This window comes from Gallinula chloropus (genome assembly GCF_964237585.1).
Source record: "Gallinula chloropus genome assembly, chromosome: 3".
Lineage (NCBI taxonomy): Eukaryota > Metazoa > Chordata > Aves > Gruiformes > Rallidae > Gallinula > Gallinula chloropus.
This window is the reverse complement of record NC_140087.1, coordinates 29,729,361-29,749,736: the sequence shown is the minus strand read 5'-3', so window position 1 is coordinate 29,749,736 and position 20,376 is coordinate 29,729,361. Positions and strand designations below refer to the sequence as shown.

Below are 20,376 nucleotides of genomic sequence, written 5' to 3'. Positions count from 1 at the left end.
CACTGTATAGCCCCTTATCCAAATTATCTCAGACTGGCTTGATATAAAATTCAGTTCAAAGAGGACATGGGAATTTTGGAGTAATTTTGGGGTACAGGAATTAACAAGTTTCCTAACAAGAAATACAGAGAAGACATGAATTGGGGGGGGGGAGGAAGAAAAAAAAAGAAAATAAAAGAAAAAAAAAAAGGAAAAATCAGTGGTATCTATGTTTACCAGCCCCAAAACTGCTTTTAATGGCAGAGTATAAATGGAGCCAGAGTTTAAACAGAGCCAGATCAGACTAATCAATAATAGAATTACATGTCCAAAGCTTGGACATCAACTACAACCTTATTCTGAGGAACAGCAGAAGGGATGCTGAGAGGAGCATTTCACTGCTTAGACAAAGCAAGTTGCATCACCTGAGTGTTTGTAACACTACAAAGACCAGAAATTCTCCTTCATAATGAAAGCCCCTTCCACAACCTGAGCAGTTCTAGAAAAAGCACTGGGTACCAATACTATAAAAATGGAGGATCAAAAGCCCAGAAGATGATACATATTCCTCAGATCAGAGTTCCTTTCAGATTTTCTAACATAATATTAGCCACAGCACTTCTGATTCTAAACCAGCTACCAGCATGTATGCCCTCACCAGCAGCTGTTCCAAGCTCTGAAGACAACTGTAGGCTTCAGTGCACCACTACCACCCCCACAACCATTGCTGTTGTTGAAACCCCCAGGAATGGAGGAGTTTATATCTACATGAGTACTGTATCCAGTTATGGGATCCCTGGTATAAAAGAGACATGGATTTCTTGGAAAGAGTCCAGCAGAGTGCCACAAAGATGATTAAGGGCCTGGAGCATCTCCCCTATGAGGAAAGGCTGAATGAACTGGGGTTGTTCAGCCTTAAGAAAAAAAGACTTAGAGGGGATCTGATTAATGTTTATAAATATCTGAAGCGCGAGACGCAGAGGGAAATGGCCAGCCTCATTTCAGTTGTCTGTGGAGACAAGAAAAGGGGTAATGGCCTCAAGTTGGAGCATAGGAAGTTCCACACCAATACATGGAAGACCTTGAGAGATTGGACTCAATCTCTGGAGGTCCCTTCCAACCCCTACAATTCTGTGAATCTCAGAAGATGTTCCCAAGCTAGGAAGCTCCCAGGCCATAGTGCAGCTCCTGCAATGTACCTTTAGGAACTCAGAACCCAGAGCAGCACAGCTATTCCTCTTCTCTCTTGGTGGGCTTAGAAAGCCAGCCAACCACCAGAAATTAGTTACACACCTCTTATATGATCATTGAGTGATTGCCAGTGGCACTGTTTCTCACCATTGTTTCTTTTCCTGCAATTACCCTGTGCTGTGTCAGTGTGGTTTCTCTGAGCTCATTCAGTAGATGGACCCAAGTTGACAATTTAAAAGAACAAAAACAGCTGACAACAATTTGGCCAAGCAAAAACTGTGAAGAACATGACGCCGTTACACACTGTAACCACTGCAGGGAGCATACCTTCCTCATTCTTCCCTTTGGGTTCCTGAGGTTCTACAGCCATTCCCAGCTTACTTAGCCACCTGTGTTTGAAATAGAGGGAACACAGAGTTAGGGACAGTTGCATGCTGTTTGCATAGAGGTGTTCTACATCACCACATCTATTTTCATTAACCTGAAGACTAAGTGTCAAAGTTTATTTCTATTTCTTAGGTCATCTTCTAGAAAGGCACCAGTTACCTGACTACTAACTTTCCCTGTGGTGAGCAGGACTAGTTGCCTGGGACACCTTCTTTCCCTGATCCTGGAAAAAAACATCACTGGTGACCAAGGAGTCGCACTTATGGAAGCTAAAGGAAAAGTATGTGTGCCACAATGCAACATCAGTGGCTTAGTCCTTGCTCTCTTTCACTTGAGGTGAAGGAAAAGGCATAGGAGCCACTGAAGATGATGTCAGCTGCCCTGGCCAAAGCTATCACAGCACAGAATCTAAGCCATTTAAAAACAGACTTTCTGCCCATTGTGTACTGATCTCTTCAACTCCCTGTGTACTTTTGGTTTTAGTAAGTCTCACTTCCTGTGCTGCATTAAGCTAACAGGTGGGTTTCTTTAAGTCTCTTCCTAGGTGGCTGCATTGTTCTAGTCTTAGAAACAAACCCTGCAAATACTTTTTGTATATTGTGTTTGCCTTCAGGTCTATACAGCTGTTAAGACACTAACAACTAAAAAAAAGTTAATGCTTTTCAGATTAAAACTCAAGGCCTAAACAGGGAACGTACAAAAGATTCGTAACTCTGAAGAAACATTCTGTCTGAACTTGATTCTTCTGAAGCAATGGGAAATTTCCTTGTAAGATCAGTATCAAAGAAACTGGATTTTTAGACTGCAGGATGAACAATAGAGTCACATATGTCAAGCAAAGTGTTGTTTCTCTAAGAGTGGATCATTGACTTTCTTCTAACAGTTAATTATAACAGAATGATTTTTTTAAAATAAAAAATAATCAAAGAAAAGGTTTGCTAAAAGAAAAATCCAGTACTTCATTAACCACAAGGTCAGACAGATGGCTAGTAACAGCATGCAACTAGCCAGGTAAACGCATGAAGCTAGCCAGCATGAGTTTCCATTTGCACATGACAATAGCAAGTACGTGCTAAATTAGTGAAGCAAATGGCGGTATTAATAAATCCACTGCTGATATAATAGGTGTGTATGCATGAAGAGTTACAAAAGGTCATGATCAGTCAAGCATTTATGCACACCAGTAACTTGACACACACAAATGCCCCGGTGAGTTCGGTGGAACCACTCATGCATATGTATTTGCGGGACTGGAGCCAAAAGAACAGATGTCTTTTAGTCTGTTTTGACATATGCGTGAGTATGCGTGTACTTTATGTATTTTATACTTTGCCAAGGAAAACATCATCAGTTACAACAGCGAGGAATTAGTGCAGCATAGTGCAAGCTGCTCTAATGCTGTGCTACCTAGCTTTAAGCCAAAATCAAATTTACTTTAGACGTGGAGTTTGAAGAAAATCATTTTGTGGCCTGTAAGAGCTGGGACACCTGCATAGATTTCAATCACTCACTCACAGGAGACTAAACATTTCAAAAGCATCATTAAGACACTGAGAATTTCCAGCTGGGCTCCAATCCGTCTGTTAGCACTTGTTAACATCCTCCGTTAGAACTAATTTTCCTTTTCCTTTCCCTACATCATTCCCTCTCTTCTCTCTCAACCAGCATTACTCTCTCTACAGATATATTCCTGTCCAGCAGTCCCTCGTTCTCAGTCATCCTCAGTGATCTGCCTCAAGAACTTCTCATTCCTTTCAGAAGCTCCAGTAGGAAACAGGTATACAGAAACCGATGGCTACCTTCCCACCAGTATGCTCTGTACTGCTCCAGGTTGCAAAGGGCCACGTGTTCTTTACATCTACAGAATACAGAATTATGAATACATATCCATGTATGTACACTACTGTAGTATCATACATTTCTGTATCTATAGACTTTTTGGAGGGTCACTCAATTTCTCTCAACCTCTATCCTTTTCTGTTGTAGTAAATATGCATGAGGTTTCCTCTTTATAGTCGGAAAGAACAGTCCTATGAAGAATCTCACAAATAACACCAGCAGAACCATGATAAAATTCCTGACCTGACTATCATAGGACCTCTCTCCCAATCTAAATTGTACTGCTTTGTATCCAGTATTTAGGCATTTAATGCAATAGCATTGTGAACAGACTGCAATCTGAAGTAAAAAATACAAAGATATGAAATATATCTAAATCAGCCAAAAACTGGATCAATAGCAAATAATATCTGTTTAGATATCTCGGTGGTTTCTAAAATGACAGTATTCATATCCATTTTTACTTCTTGCATTAAAAACTGCATGAATGAATGAATTGTTGTCCTTACAGACATTTGCAGAAAGAAAATGTATGATCCATCATGAGGATCATTTAACTGCTGTGTAGTTTGGTATTGAAATAAATGTAAATGCTTTCTGACATTAAAGAAATATCCCTTTCCATCCCTTTAACCCTCCTTGTTAACTGACATGCTACTCTGAAAGCACACATGGTTGTATTCTAGTCCTAGATCACTTCAGGGACAAAACTATATTAAGCTTCTCCCTCTCTTTCCTTTCTGCCCTCACTTCTCCCAAGGTGATGAACTTGCTATCAAATCTTTGCACCTCTCTAATGGAAAGGGATTTATGCCAGCAAATGTTGGGAGGATTAGTATCACAATCAGGCTAATAGTGCGCTGCTGATTTCAACTGTTATTAGTGAACAAATAGCAGTAGTTTCCTCCTATACAGTGGCCAGAAAACAAAACAGGTTCAGTAGTTCCCCAAATAACCTTGTTAACAACCACTTGACAGTGAGACAATAAACTGCAAAGGGAGTTCTCAGCCATGAGACAGGATGAAACATGGCCAGTTGCTCCTACTTACGTGTTCATTTCCAGAACATTTTCTGCCGCAAAATAAAATGTCTTGATCTGTGGGTGGCTGATCTTAATAGCACTTTAAAAAAAGAAAAATAGAAGAGGTATGAGGAAAACTAGTCTATAAAAGAAAGAAAAAAAATAATAGCTGAGTGAATTATTTAAAAATATTTATTCACTCCACTATGTTAAGCCGGATCAGTTCATCCATCCACATAGCTCTTTCCTTAAAAGTCTTGTCTATTTTTAGCACATTTCCTAGGCCACACATTATTCAGAGGTTCTAAACTACAGGAACTAAAAGGGAAGGGATTGAACTGAAAAGGAAGGAATAAAGAATAAAACAAACACTTTCATTATTCCATTACATAATTCTGTTGCGTGTCCACATCTCAAATACTGCATGCAGTTTTCCCCTCATCCCCCAGCTCTCAAAAGCAAAGTAAAGCTGACAAAGGTTCAGAGAGAGCACAAGAGATGATCCAAGGTATGAACCAGTTTCCATGAGTGGTTTATCAGGGTAAGAGCCCCCAGCATGAGAAACTGATGGTTCAGAGAAGAGACGCATGAGATATAATAAAATCACAAGCAACACGCAGTGAGTGAGCAGGGACTGACTCTTTGCTCTCTTTTCCAACCAAGACTAACTTTAGGAGGCACCAAAGAGGAATTAGGAGTCAGATTTGAAACAAATTAAATGGAGGCAGTCTCTTGGCTACCTCCAATAGTTAACCTGTTGGTCCCAGCCTGTGCTTTAGTTCAATATCTGCCAGTAAGACTTTTCAGACTCTTTTTTTTTTTTTCCTAAAACATAGTCTCCAATCCTAATATTCTGGCTTCCATCTTTCGTGCCTTGCTAGGTGACTGACTGACTGTCCCATGGAAGCCCACATTATTTGCCTAGGCTGGGGCTGACCCAGCAGCGTCCATCACCTCTCACAGTTCTCCTAACTTGCCCTATCCCAAATAAATGACAAGCACATGTTTCCCTCCCAGTTACTGACAGGCAACAGCTGCAGAAGTGAAGGGCAACATTTTCTCGTGGTCCTGTACTATGTGACTCAACTTTTCCTCTGAAAAAAGCATAACGGAGCTCCCCATATTCAAAGTAGCTGTCCCCTTTCTTCGGAGGAGTCTAACCCACAGTTAATCTCAAGAACACCTACAGGCAACCATAGCATGAGACCCAAACAGAAGAACAAAGGCTTCCTCTTGAGGGACAGAATAAAAACCATGCTGAGCTTTATAACACTGAACAGCAGCAACAACCCTCGAAACCTTGTAAGTATACTCAGAAGCAGCTGGAAGTCAGTACTGCACATGGAGTTTGGAGAGAATATTTTGAAAAGAGTACCCCGCTAAACAAAGTTATTATTCCCCTCACAAACAGACTTCGAGCACAGCCCAAGCTCAGCTGTACCACAGCAGCCTAAAGAATGGTCCTGACTCAGAGAGAAGCAGCATTGCTTGCACCACTCTTGCTCTCCCCACCTAAGAGAAGGCATCTGAGATAGACTACAACTTACTCATAATAAGCAAACAAAGAAGAAATAAAATTCAAAACCCCACACACATTCAGCATACCTATCCACTTGCTTATTTGTCATTTTAACTGAGCACATCTGGCAGAGAAGTTTCAAAAAAAATTTGCAATACAGTTTTCTTTCAGTAGCTCAATTAACATCTCATTATTTATACAACACAGAAAAGCTTCCCACAGCTTCATTGTCAGGCACCACTGAGATTCAGTTCCTTGCAACATTGTAAAAATCATCCAAAATTGAGAGCAAGAGATGAACTTACTGCTTTTTTTTGCATTCAATTGCTCGGTCCACACTGAAGTCTGGAAGTCTGATGAATCCTTCTGCTTTTTCAGCCTGTAATAAAAAAATAATTAAAAATCACCACATCAACCTACTGGTAAACTACCAGACTCTGATGCTCAATGATATTTAACATGCAAGTACTTGCTTTTGACAGCTTTTTATAGTGTGAAAACATGTTCTCATCACCATGGGGATAGATTAACACCTGACGTTTTGGCTGATATTTGGGAACAAGAAATACGTACCAGCTACTATATTCCTATACAGCTACTATTTGCCGAGGTCCTGGATACTAAAAAGCCACTGTTCCTGTTTGTGTAAGTGACAGAGTGTGCGCATAGGATTTGTTGTAGACTTCCAAATATCCAAGCACCTGAAAGAGGAAGAATCCTCAACTCGCAATTAGTGCTGAGGTAGTTTTCCCCTCTTCCTCACCTCGAAGCATTTGTAGCAGAGCACTCTTATCTAAGATTCATGATTAAGTCACAAAGCTAATCCAGAGTCTGAAACTGTCAAGGGCAAAATTTAGATTTTTTGGACAAAGAGACCAGCCACACTTTGTGCAGAAAATGAAACTACCGAACCTCCACTTTAAAAAACAGAAGCCTTGCAAAAGAGATGGATGACTGAAGAGAGGATGAATAAGGGTTGTATCATCCATTCAGGTCAGGATGAGACATACAATCTCAAATGCTCATTTATAACATTAGACAGCATATACATCTGTTGCACAGATACATAACAGCACCACACGTACTGATCTATGTATATTTGAAAAATACACATCTATAGCAACGGGAACTTAAAAATGACCCAACATGATCCGAGGTGGAGGTGGGTCTCCCTTGGATAACTGTAACATGGACTGTTTTGTAGGCATGGGCAAAACAGGTTGCTCCCACGCCAGGTGGTGAAGCAGTGGTAAGGTGTTGTGAAACTCTGCAAAGCAGCCTCAGATGGCTTTGGCCACCCAGCCCATGTAAATAAACCACATCAATGCTGCTGTCCTCCATTTCTTTTCTGGGCTTTAAGTACATGGGCCACTCCCCACAGAAACTAGCAGACAAGCTACAGGATGTAGTAAAAGCTAGACAGGCATCTACAGTACACTGTTTATATGCAGTCAAACCTTTCTGGAGGGGAGAGGGTTTACTGGGCATTGGCATCTCAGTTCTGGGTCAGGTGGACTCAGAGTGTCGCAGGTTTTCTCCAGCAAAACTGAAGTTATCAGCCTCAAATCCCTGTTCTTGCTACCCGCAGGTGAAACATCTTCCTTTACTACCCCTATCTACATTCAACTGATCAGCCACGATAAGACTAGGACTCCTCTTAAGAGAAGTAATGGAGGCACAATTCTGTAGCACAGAATGTCATAAGAAACTGTACTTTTCAAAAATACAGAAAGCATTCATTCCTGAATCACCTGTTTGCTGCTCCCAGCATTTTCCCCGGGCACATTAAAATTCTGAAACCGTACAGTGAGTTAAAGCAGGTAAAATACACACAACAATTACAAAGATAGAGGATAAATGAAGATGACTGACAGCATCTTGCATCTCAAGTCACATTATGCACGAATATGAAGAGACTATAAAAAGAATGTTCATCGAGACAAGTGTTTGAGCTTTAATTCTTGGAAGTATGGGGCTCTGAGAACAGAAACATGGATACAGAATGGATATTTCAGTGAGTGGCTTCTCACATTTCTGCATATCTGTTCTTTGGCATGCAATAAATCACAGCATAACCATAATTCCTGCCATTTGCACATTATTAAATACTCTTATGAGAAGTTTAGATTTTGCATCTTTACTAGTAAATGGGTTTGCTTGCTCAAGGGCAAAGAACAACCACAAATAAAAAAAGAGCAGCAGCAGAATGTTTATTTCATTATTTGCTTTCAGTACCAAAGGAACAATGATGTTTGTCAGTATCTGGTCTGAAAAAAACTTCGATTTTTCAAATTCACTTGATTTGTACCAAAAAGTTCTTATTTACTATTGTGAGGTTTTAACTTTTTCTGATTATATTAGTATCTTTAGAACAAACCTGTTTAGAGTCTCACTTGGAGAGCTTTTGTTTCCATTCCACAGGTTCAAATTTAGTGAGAGTAGACTCATTAAGATAAAATAACATTAACTAAAAAAAAAAACAAACCAGGACTTATTTAAAAGTCTCCTTTTTTATTTCAATATATATTTCAATCAATTAGACTTTAAGCTACTATTTCTATCCCAAATGCATAGCAGACCATGTGTATACAGACGAGCAAATGAGTAGGGGTAAGTAAAGGAGGAGCTCTATTCATAGGTTGCATTGTATGAAAGATAGAGAATGTACCGTCCTGCATTTCTGTACCTGGTCAATTACTGGACCAGGTACAGCAAGAACACTGAAATTTCTATTTGGTTCCCAAGACCAGTTTAAGAGCACCAGAGACCAACCTCAAAGTAGTTTATAAGGTATGAAAGCCATCAAATACAATGTCATTTGTTTCTCTCTAGTATGAATCAATAAACCTGAGTTGGTTTGTTTTTTGGTTTGTTTTTTTTTAAAAAGAGATCCAGAAGGCCTGTTGTGAAGGAATATACCCAGGTACCTTCTCACTCACACACCGATTAATCCATGGCCTCGGTAGATAAAACCATCAGGTGGGTGAGCAGGTGACTGGAGTCTGGGGCAGTCTGGCCTTATATGTTAAAAATGCAATCACAGCTCAATCAGTTTTATCATTTGGTGCAGTAGCCATTGCTCCAGACTGCATCCTATAAATTGTTTAGGGTGCTGCATAAGCACTCATGATGCCATTAGATAAGTCATTGTCTCTACTGTCAATGTATACAAGTATTTGAGCATTTGGATTTTGTATTAGACTGGTGAATTATCAGGACCTCTGTATGCCAATGTGGGGACGATCACCTGAGGTTCTCCCACCCATGCAGACATGGACTTGAACTACTGACACGTGCCATAATTATCTAAATTAGAGGCGTACTCTCTAAACTGTTAATGACAGTAGTCCCATAGGCTTTTATTTCAACAATTTACATTTCCAAGTTTTACAACAGAGAAAACTCCAGGCTTCTTATGCAGTATTCATCATGTTCTGGTTGGTAAAAGATTATGGTCTCACATGCATGCTCTCTCAAGGCATTAATATTTTGTATTAATTCTACGTGAGATTTCACATTTGTTCGCTTATAAGAAAAGTTTAATGTTTCATTTTATGTATGAGTGAAAGGAGGAAGATAATGGTGTGATTTATTTTTTTAAGACACTATTGGTAAACATCTCAGATGTGTCATCTATGTAACAGAAAACGGGGTGTTGATTGGTATGGAATTCCATAATTATCAGAAAAAAAGGGAAAAAAATTATAAGAGGAGAATCTTATGAGCATTATTACAGTCAGAAAATAGAATTCCAAATAAACACTAGGAACAGAACATGTGGAAGTCATCTTTTCAGTCATTCTTGGAATACAAATGACATTTTAAAACATTAAAAGTGCATAGAAGTCCTAAATGTTTTCTTTTCTCTGAAATGTTATTTTTAACATGACTTTAAACATGCTATTATTTAACTCACATGTTTCATTCAAACTTCCTTCAGAAGTTATAACAATGCTGTAAAATGGCTCTAAAAAACTCAGGTTAAAAGAACCTTGACCTGTTTCCTATATAATCAGGAAGTTTAAAAGAAAAAGCTGTTATCTCTTGTGGGTTTTATGCAGGTCACCCTAACACATAAATCTGTACTTTTTGCTATGCACAAATGTAGGAAAATAATTTCAATAATATCAACAGTCTCTGCAAATGCTTGGGGCAAAAAGAAAGTAACCACTTTTTCACAGAAAAAAAAGCTTTTCACTCAAAAAAAATCAAGCATATTTATGAAGCATAATGCATGAACCCTGTTCTTTTTAGCTTGCCTCAATGCATTATCCAAATGTTGTGGCTTTAGGAGATGTAATAAATCACTTAATAGGCTTTTTTTCAATATTTAAAGTTAATGCAATGGTGCAGAAAGATTTTAATTTTTTTAATAGTGCAATGCCTAGTGAAATATCTAGTTATCACAGAATGGCTCCAATATGCAATGTATTTCAGCACTGCCCCCAGAAGACAATGTGGATGTCGGAGGGGCAGTTCAGTCCCCAAGCCTTTTTAGTCTTTTTTTTCTCTCTGCCCTGTGCACCAGTGAGGCAACCTATAGAACTGTGGATACTGTATGTAAGATTTTGGACCAGAGGTCCCCAAGGATCAATCAGCTGACATCAATGACTTTTTATCATCCGCATAAGCAGCTGCTATAACTCAAAGGTGAAAGATTTCTAGTTTAAAAGACTGTAATTACACAGCTCATGGCAAAGCTGTTGGAGTGAGGACCAATTTAAATGCAGTGAACAGGGGGGAAAAAAACCCGCAAAGATAAATAGTGACAGTAGATCACAGCCTGCAACCCTTTGATTTTATATTTATATTTCTTTTCAGCTGAATCCCCATGACAACCATCATTAACACATCCTGCAAAACTGTGTTTCAAGTCTACTTGGAAAACCAGCCGAGCAATCCTAAAGGTCCACAGGACAGAGGTGTTTAGACCTTTCCAGCCAGGTCTATCCAACACAGTCATGACAAGCAGTAAGAGCCAGTAGTTCAGAATTACAGGTGACAACCTTCCCCACCAGCCTCTTGCTATGCAGGAGTACTTGTCTCAAAGGAGGAAGCAAATGCTGACCAAATCCAGTTGTCCTAAAAAGAATCTGGTGTTCCTTAGTGCACTGAGCCTGACTGCTCAGATCCATTTTCTGACATATCTTTTTTCCATTGCAAAACCAACTCTTCTGTGTTTCTTCCTAGTCCAAACAGCTTCACCCACCACTACCAGACTGGAGGCATGTCCATGTTGCAAACAAAAGTTTACCTGCCTCATGTGGCATCCATGTTTTATAAAAAGAACATGCATATGTGGGAAGGGAAGAGGTTTCAGGGAAGTCTACCCAAGCCCGCTCATACCACCAAGGCCCTAACCTCACCGCTCACAGCACCTCAGCCAAACAGTCAAAAGTTAATCTGGATTTGCCTCTGGTTTGCTTTTAGTGAAAGAATAGCTTGACTCTCAGGACATCCAATCTGCTGTTGCTGAACCTTCTTAGCATTTTGTTACTTTTTTCTTTTTTGACCTGTGGCTTTCACAATATATTTTATGTTAAACTGAAGGAACTACCAACTACAAACACCACAAGTTTCCTATATCACCTCCCCCAGTCTGCTTCATGTGAAAGACCTGAAACAGAGTGGCTTGAAGGCAAACTAAATCAGAGTAACAGGAGCATCCAGAGCTTCAGAGATGCCTAAAGACAGGTGCCTGTTCACCAAGAACAGGATGTCAGCTGAGGTTACCTACCCAAATCCAGGACAACACACATTCCTATACAAATTCCACCCACTCCCTATTTTCTCCATCTCCATTAGGAAAAAAAAAGGTTAGGTCCAGCACCCTGTTGCTATGCTACAGTTGCCAATGTCTGGTTGACTGCGGTTTCCACACAGCCGCAAACAAAACACACTCACTTCTCAGAAGAACAAGACTGGTCAGGCAGACCTACAGGCAGCCAGCTTGCCCCAGTTTCTTCAACCCCTGCACCACTCCTCCACTGACCTTTCACTTTGGTCTCTATAAGGGCAGCTATCATGGGAAGCCTCAGTAACGTGAGGAGCTGGACTCCTTTCAACACAACCGTGAACTTCAGATTGCCATCTTGGACACCGTGTTGGGACTGAAGATTAACTCCACTGAAAGCAGTATTAGAGCCAGGCCAGATAGAAAAAAGAAATATCAAGGAAGCAAGTGAATATGTTACTACTATACTGTTTTGTTTCTGTTAGCAAATATCTATGAAAATATAATAGATCTAATTCATCTCAGATACGACTCTCAGCTTGGCTCTGGTTTCACCAATTTAAGCAGATCTTAGCAAAGTAAACCTCCTTACTGCCAGTCTGCAAATGCTGCCTAAATCTACAATTATGCAGAGGCTGCACCTTAAGTTGTCCAAAGAAACCTCAGGTTTTTAGCGTAAAAGAGTGTGTGAAAGTCAGTAGACGTTCAAAGTAAAAAGGTGCTACCAGATTGCACGTTTACAAGAACAGTAATAGGAGAAGTGAAGGCTGACATAAGTCAATGGTATAGTGAAGCCATATGAGCAATTCGAGGTATATGAAATAAACCAGGATAAGGCTGCTATGGATTCTTCAGCCTTGTTTCTTTGTGGGCGACCAGTGAGAGCAGGAGAGCAGGCATACACCAAGAGGATGAGTTCACCCAAATGACAAATGCGATCTACTAGCACTGGAATGCTACTAGCACATGCACAGCAAGACCATGATGGTTTGTCTGGATCCCAAGAGACGACTTTAGTCAGCCCACAAATGAAGGAAGTGAAGGACTTTACACCTCTCCCTCCCAATCCTTCTCCTGGAACACAACTTTTACCTTGCCTTGTCTCATTTTATTTCTTCCCAACTTCATGCCAGCCAGCTTACCCTTCTTAACACTGCTTGGCCAGAAATACAACTGCACGTGCTGGTTTAGAATAGTCAATACTAATAAAGGTTTGCAGGGTTTTAATGCCACTGAGGAATATGTCTGTCAGGCCATGCCTTCTAAGCAGAAATAATGCATGCACTGCAAAAAAGCAAAGGTTTGGGTTTTTTTTTCTTCTTTTCCTATTTCTTTTCTTTCTCTTTCCACTTTCTCTCATGCATGTATTTGGTCTTGAAAGAAAGCCCAATCAGACTACCACAACACCACATAAAACCAACAGTCCAAGACAAGCAGAGGGTTTTTTTCTTTTTTTCACCCACCAAAAATAATATCTAATACCATCTTTACATGTCATTTAAGAAAGGTCCATCAAAGTTTTTATTCTGTTAAAAACCACCACACTCCATACCCACAACTGAAGGTAAAATGTGAAATACTCTACGTGAGTAAAGTTTTATTTAGCATTTTGGGGTTTTGTTGTTGTGTTTTTTTTCTTTAATGGTTTAAACTATTTTATTTTAACTTGAAACAGTCAGTAATATTTTTAACAAGGTTACTGCAATAGAAATAACCAAGTGGAAATGATCCAGATGGCATTTAATTTCTTAAAACATTTTAAGAATTAATAAGAATTAACAAAGCTTTCTTTAATCTTTCATCATTTGCTGAGTCTAGGACATGCTGATTTCTGGAATATTTCATTTGCATTTAGGAAACCTGGTGCCCATCCACAATGCAACACTGAAGCTGCTGAGTTTCAGCCTGTGCTGTTGCTCACATCTCCTAATCCTCCGCATGCCCTAGTTCTGGGCTCTGTCAGTCCATCGCTCACACATGATAGGCACTTTCTTAGAGGCATCAGTGCAAGACAGCAAAGTGAAAGGAATAATTATGTCTGAATCCCCCCAGGACAGACAAGACAGCCTCTCTGCCTAGTCACTCCGAGCTGTAGCAAACAGCCCGGAGTAAAAGCAGCTGTTCTCTAGGACATGCCACTGTTTCGCACTCAGCCACAACCTTTCATTCCAGGGTTACTCTGGATTTCTCACTGTGTCTTCCACCCACCCCGCTCTTCATCCCTTTTTCAATCTTTAATTCCTGGTTCTTCAGCTGATTACAGGAATTCAAGGCCCAGAATTCTTAGTCTCAGACTTTTTCCCACTCAAACTCTACACATGGTAGGCTATTTGGGCTGGCTGGACCGGGAGAGGAATACTCTATCTACCTGCTGTCCTGAGGAAAGCCCATCCCCCGAGCAGAAAGTCAGACCTTGAATTCAAAACACCATGTTTCTCCTGCAGAATTGACTGTTAGCATCGACTCATCAGAGCAGGAAGTTAAAAATCAGCAGAACGTGAGAACCTTTAATTACAAGGCTCTGGATGAGAAATCAGCAAGACGGAGTAAAAACATCACCAACTGACAGTGCTCATACCTTTAACCCTATCAGCGCAAACTGATACAATGAAAAACAAACAGAAAAAGCAAGGAAACAAACAGATTAGTCTCAGCGTAGAAGGGGATGGAGAGAGAAGCAGAAACAAGACTTCTGAAAATTAAACTAATTAAAAGTGAAGAAGCATTCCTGTTTTGAGTCTTGACAGCAAGTGTCTGCAAGCTGCCCAAGCCACGAAAGCCTTTGTCAAATTCAAATGCCACCAGAGCCTGTGAAGAGCAGCTCTTTAAAGGGCAGAACAGACAGAAAGTTAACATTTCACCAGCACTTGCTGAACTAGAAAACACATAGTTTTCTGCATGTTTCACATTCTCATAGACACTTCCCAGATTACAAGAAATGTCAGGGCTGAGAAATAAACCCAGTCGTTTGTACATCTCCAGGGCATTTACATTGTCACCCCAGCTCCCCTTTTCTTGGTCTCTGCAAATGCTGCCTGTCTGACACCCAGAGCTGGGTGGACGCTGTACTCACCAGCTGACTGCTGTACCAATACAGCGATGACTCCTTCAGCACACACCAGAACTTTTTCCATTTGTTGCCAATGAAAGCTCCTTTTTCCTTCTTTTTGTAGAGCCATCCTTGGCAATCAGCTTGCCCCAGCTCCTTACACGATATCCTCCGTCGGCTCATTATAAAGAACCCTGTGCCATAAAAAATACAGTGATCTGCTTGCTTAAAAGTGCATTACCAGAGAAGACGTTGCTGCCAGTTAAAGGTATCAACCTTCCTTAGCAATCTTAGCTTGTCATCCGAGCATACCTTAAAATATACTTAGAAGACATTCAGTTTTAATACACATTCATTTGAAAGACATTCTGATGTGCAGAAACAAAATAGTAAGCTCCAGATAATGCAGACACTAATTAATGCTAAGATAACCATGCGCTAGTTTTTGTAAATTAAAAATATACCCTTTGATCCTTTTAAGAGAAGCATGCATGTATTTCCCTTCACACAGCTGCACTGAAAAGAATACATCTATTTAAGTCAGCTAGAGAAAACTATTATGCCAAGTACATAAAAACCGCTAGTGAGTGTGTGTGTGTGTGTGCCGGCAGCTGATTCTACCTCACTGATTTCCAGCTTTGATTCGATTAACATACCACAAGGATTTAGTCCAAAGGAACAGCCCGTTGTCATTTTTCTCAGAATCGGTGCAAGAATCACTGGAGTTAAAAAGCAGCCTTCCACCGGCTGAGTAGCAATGTAAAATCCTCACCCTCCCAAAAATAAGACATACTAAGAAAATAACAAAAGAGGAACCCAGAAGAGAAAAGAAAAAACAATCTCTCATTACCTTGACTTTTCTTTTTTGCCTTCTGACGCAAGGGAACCTGTAAGAAAAGCAGGAAGGAAAGAAAAGAGGAAATTTCAGATTGTGTTGCAACATTTGTGTAGAAAGGGGAGGGGGGAGCTAGAGAAGGACGTGGTGGTGATGCTGGTGGTATATGCAGGGTGGAAATGCATAACCCACTCACTGCTGAAAGGACGTTAGCAGCTGAAGCATAAAACGTGTTAATTAGAATTGATGTATATCTAGTTGAGCAAGAGCAAATGTAACTCTATTATACATGTGTCTATCCACTAGTGCTTCCTGTTTCACACCCACGGGCAGCTTCTACTTTGCTACGTGTTTGCCTGAATGGTATTTCGTGTTAAAAAAAATAGAAGTTAGGGCTCCAATGTTTTAATGTTTCCTTACACTCCGTGAGGGGAGTTTACAAACATGGAGAGATTAAAAAGACATGCCAGGTGCCTGATTGTCCTTTAGCTAATTCTCAGAAATCCTGAAAAAGAAAAAATGGATTGTCCACTTCTCTATTTTTTTTCAGTAGTCCTGAGAATCTATTTCCCTCTACATAAGAATTTAAAAATACAACTTACAACTTAAAAAAAAAAAACAAAAACCACACAAACCTGGCAGATTATCCAAAACATAAACCCATAAATACACCAAAAGTTTGCCATGCCACAAATGAGAGTTTTAGTCACTGCAAAAATAACAAAACAGTTATTTGCAGTCTCTATATTTCATCCCACATAAACACATAGAAAATGAAACTAAACCAGAAGGCCACAGATCAAAAAAGAGGTCATTAGATATGTCAGATCTGTACTTTGGAAAGAGATCTCCCCAGACAGGCTGGTTGGTCATGTGATTGCGGACAAAGCACTTGACTTCTCTTTTTCTCACCCTTTCCATCTCTAGCATGGGAACAGGAGCGCTCCCCTTTTGCTATTTTTAGGAAGGTTTTGAAGCCTTTGAAGGTTTGGATAACAAAATCTGGATAAGGTGATGTATGATTTAATATGCTTGGCCACAACATTGCTATGCAAATCCAGCAGCTACCTGATCCACTGCAGAGCTACGCTGTGAACATCCCTAATACCACCCCGCTGCCTAGCCAGCCAGCTTCTCAGGAAAACCACCCCAACATTTCATGTGACTCTTGAAGGATTTAGCGGTGTAGTAAAGCTACACCATCTGGAAAGAGCAATAGAAAGATTACTGCCACTGGTATTGACAAGAGCTAGAACTTTCTCTAACCAGTGGTCTTTGCAGCATGTATCACAGAGTGCAGAACTGCATATCGCAGTCATGTGCTTATCATGCACCTATTTGAGGTGACCTGAACACCATGTTTGTGGGAAGCTATACCAGGAATCTTCACATATCCTTTTTTCCTTTTTTTTTTTTTAATCCTACGACTGACTGCCTCTCTTTCAGACTACTCTCCATGACAACAGACAAAGAAAAGCAATGAGAAAACACATCAGCCCTACTGAAGGCTCTGTTATTTCCCCATCTTCTATGGGCCACCCTTCATTCCAAAGAAAGTAATGCCCTACTTAGGACATGTAGAAATAGTATGTGGCCTCAGTGAATCAATAGGTCACGCAGTCACACTAATTGCTTTCCTTTAGAGTTACCCAAAGTGATACTAAGAAAACCAAATATTATTATCTCTCCTAATACAAGAACTGAGTAGTGAGGCAACATCACATCTTTGCTGTGATACTGCAGTGGGGTCATTTCATCTTTAACCAACATAAATTGTACAAGAGCAGCAATACTAAGACAGGATGTGGCTCTCTGTAAACAACTGAGGAAGAAGTACATCTTTCCACTAACCTTATTGATAACCTAAAACAGAATAACATGGTCTGCCTGTCAAGAAAGGATTAATATCCATATCATGTAAATTATCTGTTAGGGTATGCTTCATATACAGACTGAGAAAAAAAAATGATTACCTGGCAAGAGCTCGGGGTAGCAAAAAAGAATTTACAAATGTGCATTTATTATTCAGAGGCAGTGATAGTATCCTGCTGCAAGTAGACAAGACTCATGAATCCCCATCTCTTCAAATTTTGTGGGAGGATTTGGAAAATTAATGGGGAAGCACTGTGTTTAGTTTTCCTGGATAAAATAAGTGATAAATCTGTAATAAAATCATTGTTGAGGCAGATGTTGTGAATTAAGATACATTTCTGAGTCTTTTTTCCTCCCAGTACTCCTGAAGACTGAAGTAAATTTTCAACAAATTAATCCTAAACTTGGAATTAAGCAATTTTAAAATGTTTTTTTAGTGTTGTTCTGAAGCTGACTATCATCCTGTTAAAAAAAAAAACCTCTCTTGCTCTGCAGAAGAAAAACCTCCAATTCTAGACTGCAGCAGTGAAATCATATTATTCACAAAATTGCCTTCCAAAATGTTGTTGATTTATGAACAAACAAAAGCAAGCCCTTTCTCCAAAGCACTAGTGTCTGGTCAGATAGATATTTTGTGGAATAAAGAGTTTTCAGTAAAACTGTTTTCATCTTAAACCAATAGAAAACCTATATTTAATCTACCACAAAATTCATAAACTGCCTCACCAGTAGGATTTGGATTCAGTTGTCTGTGAGAACACAACACAAAGGCAAACCTTTCCTCAAGAAGTGAATTAAAGTTTCCTCCTCTGAAAACTGACTTACGAGAGGTGACAATCTCATTTCAGTGAGCTTGCATGACCGTTGAGATACTTTTAAGTTTCACTCCTAACAGGAGACATTAACACCAGTGCAGAACAAAGACAAAACTGTGGAAGGCCAGGGTTATTACCAGTAAAACCAATGGTACCGACCAGCAGTGTAGCAGCAGTTTCAGATGTACTGGAACTACCAGACATAGTCACTGAAACAATCTTAAAACTGAACCAAATGTCATGATTTTACTATGCTTCTGACAGTGGTGGATGTTTCTCTATAAAGCTCGATTTCCTGATAGCAAATGGTTTATTTCATTATCACAGGTTCAACTGAAAAACAACCCCCCCCCCCCCCAAAAAAAAAAAACCAACAAAAAAACCAGATCTATTTCTAGCTCTTCTTGTTACCAGGGAAAATCCAAGAGCAACAATCCTCAGAAAGCTCTGAAATAAATGCAAAACATTAGTTATTTGCAACTTTAGGAAGGCTGTTGTTTTTGTGCAAGGCTGGCAATACAGAGTAGCTTTTAATCTTTTCTGGTGGGTTTTGGTTTACTCATCAGTTTAACTGAGACCTGAGGGCTGAACAGAATGGGATAGTGACCCTGCAGGAGATTGCAGGCTTCTAGCCTCATATCCATTACTCCTCCACTTGCAAATACACCCATCAGGCAGTTGAAAAGGGAACTGTATAACTGAGCATTGTTCACAGCCACTCCTGTGACAGACAGGCTCCACTGATGAGCAAAAATGTATGAGAAGTGACAACTTCAGTGACAGACTTCTGCCAGATTTGAGATCCTATTTTTTCACTGAATCACAGTGTGCTTGAACTTGACAGACACTTCTGCAACTCATCTAGTCCAATACCCACCCATCCCCAAGCAAGAACACCTAAGTTTGTTGTCCAGACCACATCCAGACAGCTTTTGTATATCTCCGAGGATGGAGACTCCACAGCTTCTCTGGGCAAACTGTGCCAGGGCTCCGTCACCCTCGCAGTAAAGGGAACCCTCTGTGCTTCAGTTTGTGCCCATTGCCAATGATCCTGCAACTGGGAACCACTGAAAAGAGCCTGGTTTTGTCATCTTTCACCTTCTCCACAGCTGTTTACATGCTTCACTATGACCCCCATGAGCCTCTTCTCCCGGCTAAGCCGTCCCAACTCAATCACTCTTTCCTCATATATTAGATGTTCTAGTCCCTTGATCATCCTTATGGCCCTTCATTGGACTCTTTCCCTTACATTCATGTCTCTTCATCTACTGATGAATCCAGAACCGAACACAATGCTCCAGGTACTGCCTCACCAGCACTGAATAAAACAGAAAGATCATGTCCCTTGACCTGCTGGCAATACTTTATTTAATGCAGCCAGCGATACCATTTGTCTTCTGCAGAGCAAGGGCATGTTGCTGGCTCATGTTCAACTTGATAACCAAGACTCCCAGATCCTTTTCTGCAAAGCTGCTTTCCAGCTGAGCTGCTGCCAGGACACACTGGTTTCCTCTGGCAGTATCTTTTGTGCTCACATGGAATGACAGTAGGAGGAAACAGTCAAAGGGCAGTCCCCCCACAACATCCTGGATCCTGACCTCTGCCAAGCAGCAAACGTTTCTAGATGCTTGGTAAGACCTACAGACGGGTGCTTCTGTCCTGCTGTAGCAGGGAGACTCCCTTTGTGATGACCCACCATTTATTTCTGGTAGCCTTGCATGGTTTACTGTTAGATAAACCAGGTCCTTTGGTAGTAGGCACATTTGGCTCCTCTTCAGTTCTGAGGGCAGTCTAGGGATTTTGCAGCTGCAAGTTCTTAGATGGGGCAGGAACCTTCCCCTCAGGACTAGAAGTCATCAACTTCTAAACTTACCCTTCTCCAGAAGTTTTGCTTACTTTGATTTCCGGGGATAGACACTGTCTGCTTCTTTATTGCAAGTAGGGCCTGAGACTCTTCAAGCTGTCATGTCTCAAGGAAGACCCTATCCATCATCTGAAACTCAGTCTGTGTGGAAGCCTCTGCCCTAGCAGGGACAGTTGCTCTAACACCTACTGGGGAAAACTGCCCCATTACCACATTGTCTGACTGGTATGGCAGCACAATTTCAACTGAGGCCCCCATACTTCAGTCCTT

At 40.4% G+C, this 20,376-nt stretch overlaps 1 protein-coding gene across 1 annotated transcript in view; it reads right to left on the bottom strand.

The window, feature by feature from the left end:
- IPCEF1 (interaction protein for cytohesin exchange factors 1) overlaps positions 1-19,458 on the bottom strand; it is a gene marked incomplete at both ends in the record, with an annotated part of 41,307 nt that extends 21,849 nt beyond the window's left edge. Inside the window, 6 exons of the mRNA XM_084261043.1 lie at positions 1,498-1,559; positions 4,447-4,518; positions 6,243-6,316; positions 14,745-14,914; positions 15,571-15,607; positions 19,360-19,458. Of these exons, the coding sequence (XP_084117169.1) occupies positions 1,498-1,559; positions 4,447-4,518; positions 6,243-6,316; positions 14,745-14,914; positions 15,571-15,607; positions 19,360-19,458 (514 nt within the window). The remainder of the gene's footprint in view (positions 1-1,497; positions 1,560-4,446; positions 4,519-6,242; positions 6,317-14,744; positions 14,915-15,570; positions 15,608-19,359) is intronic.
- Between the last annotated feature and the right edge of the window lie 918 nt (positions 19,459-20,376).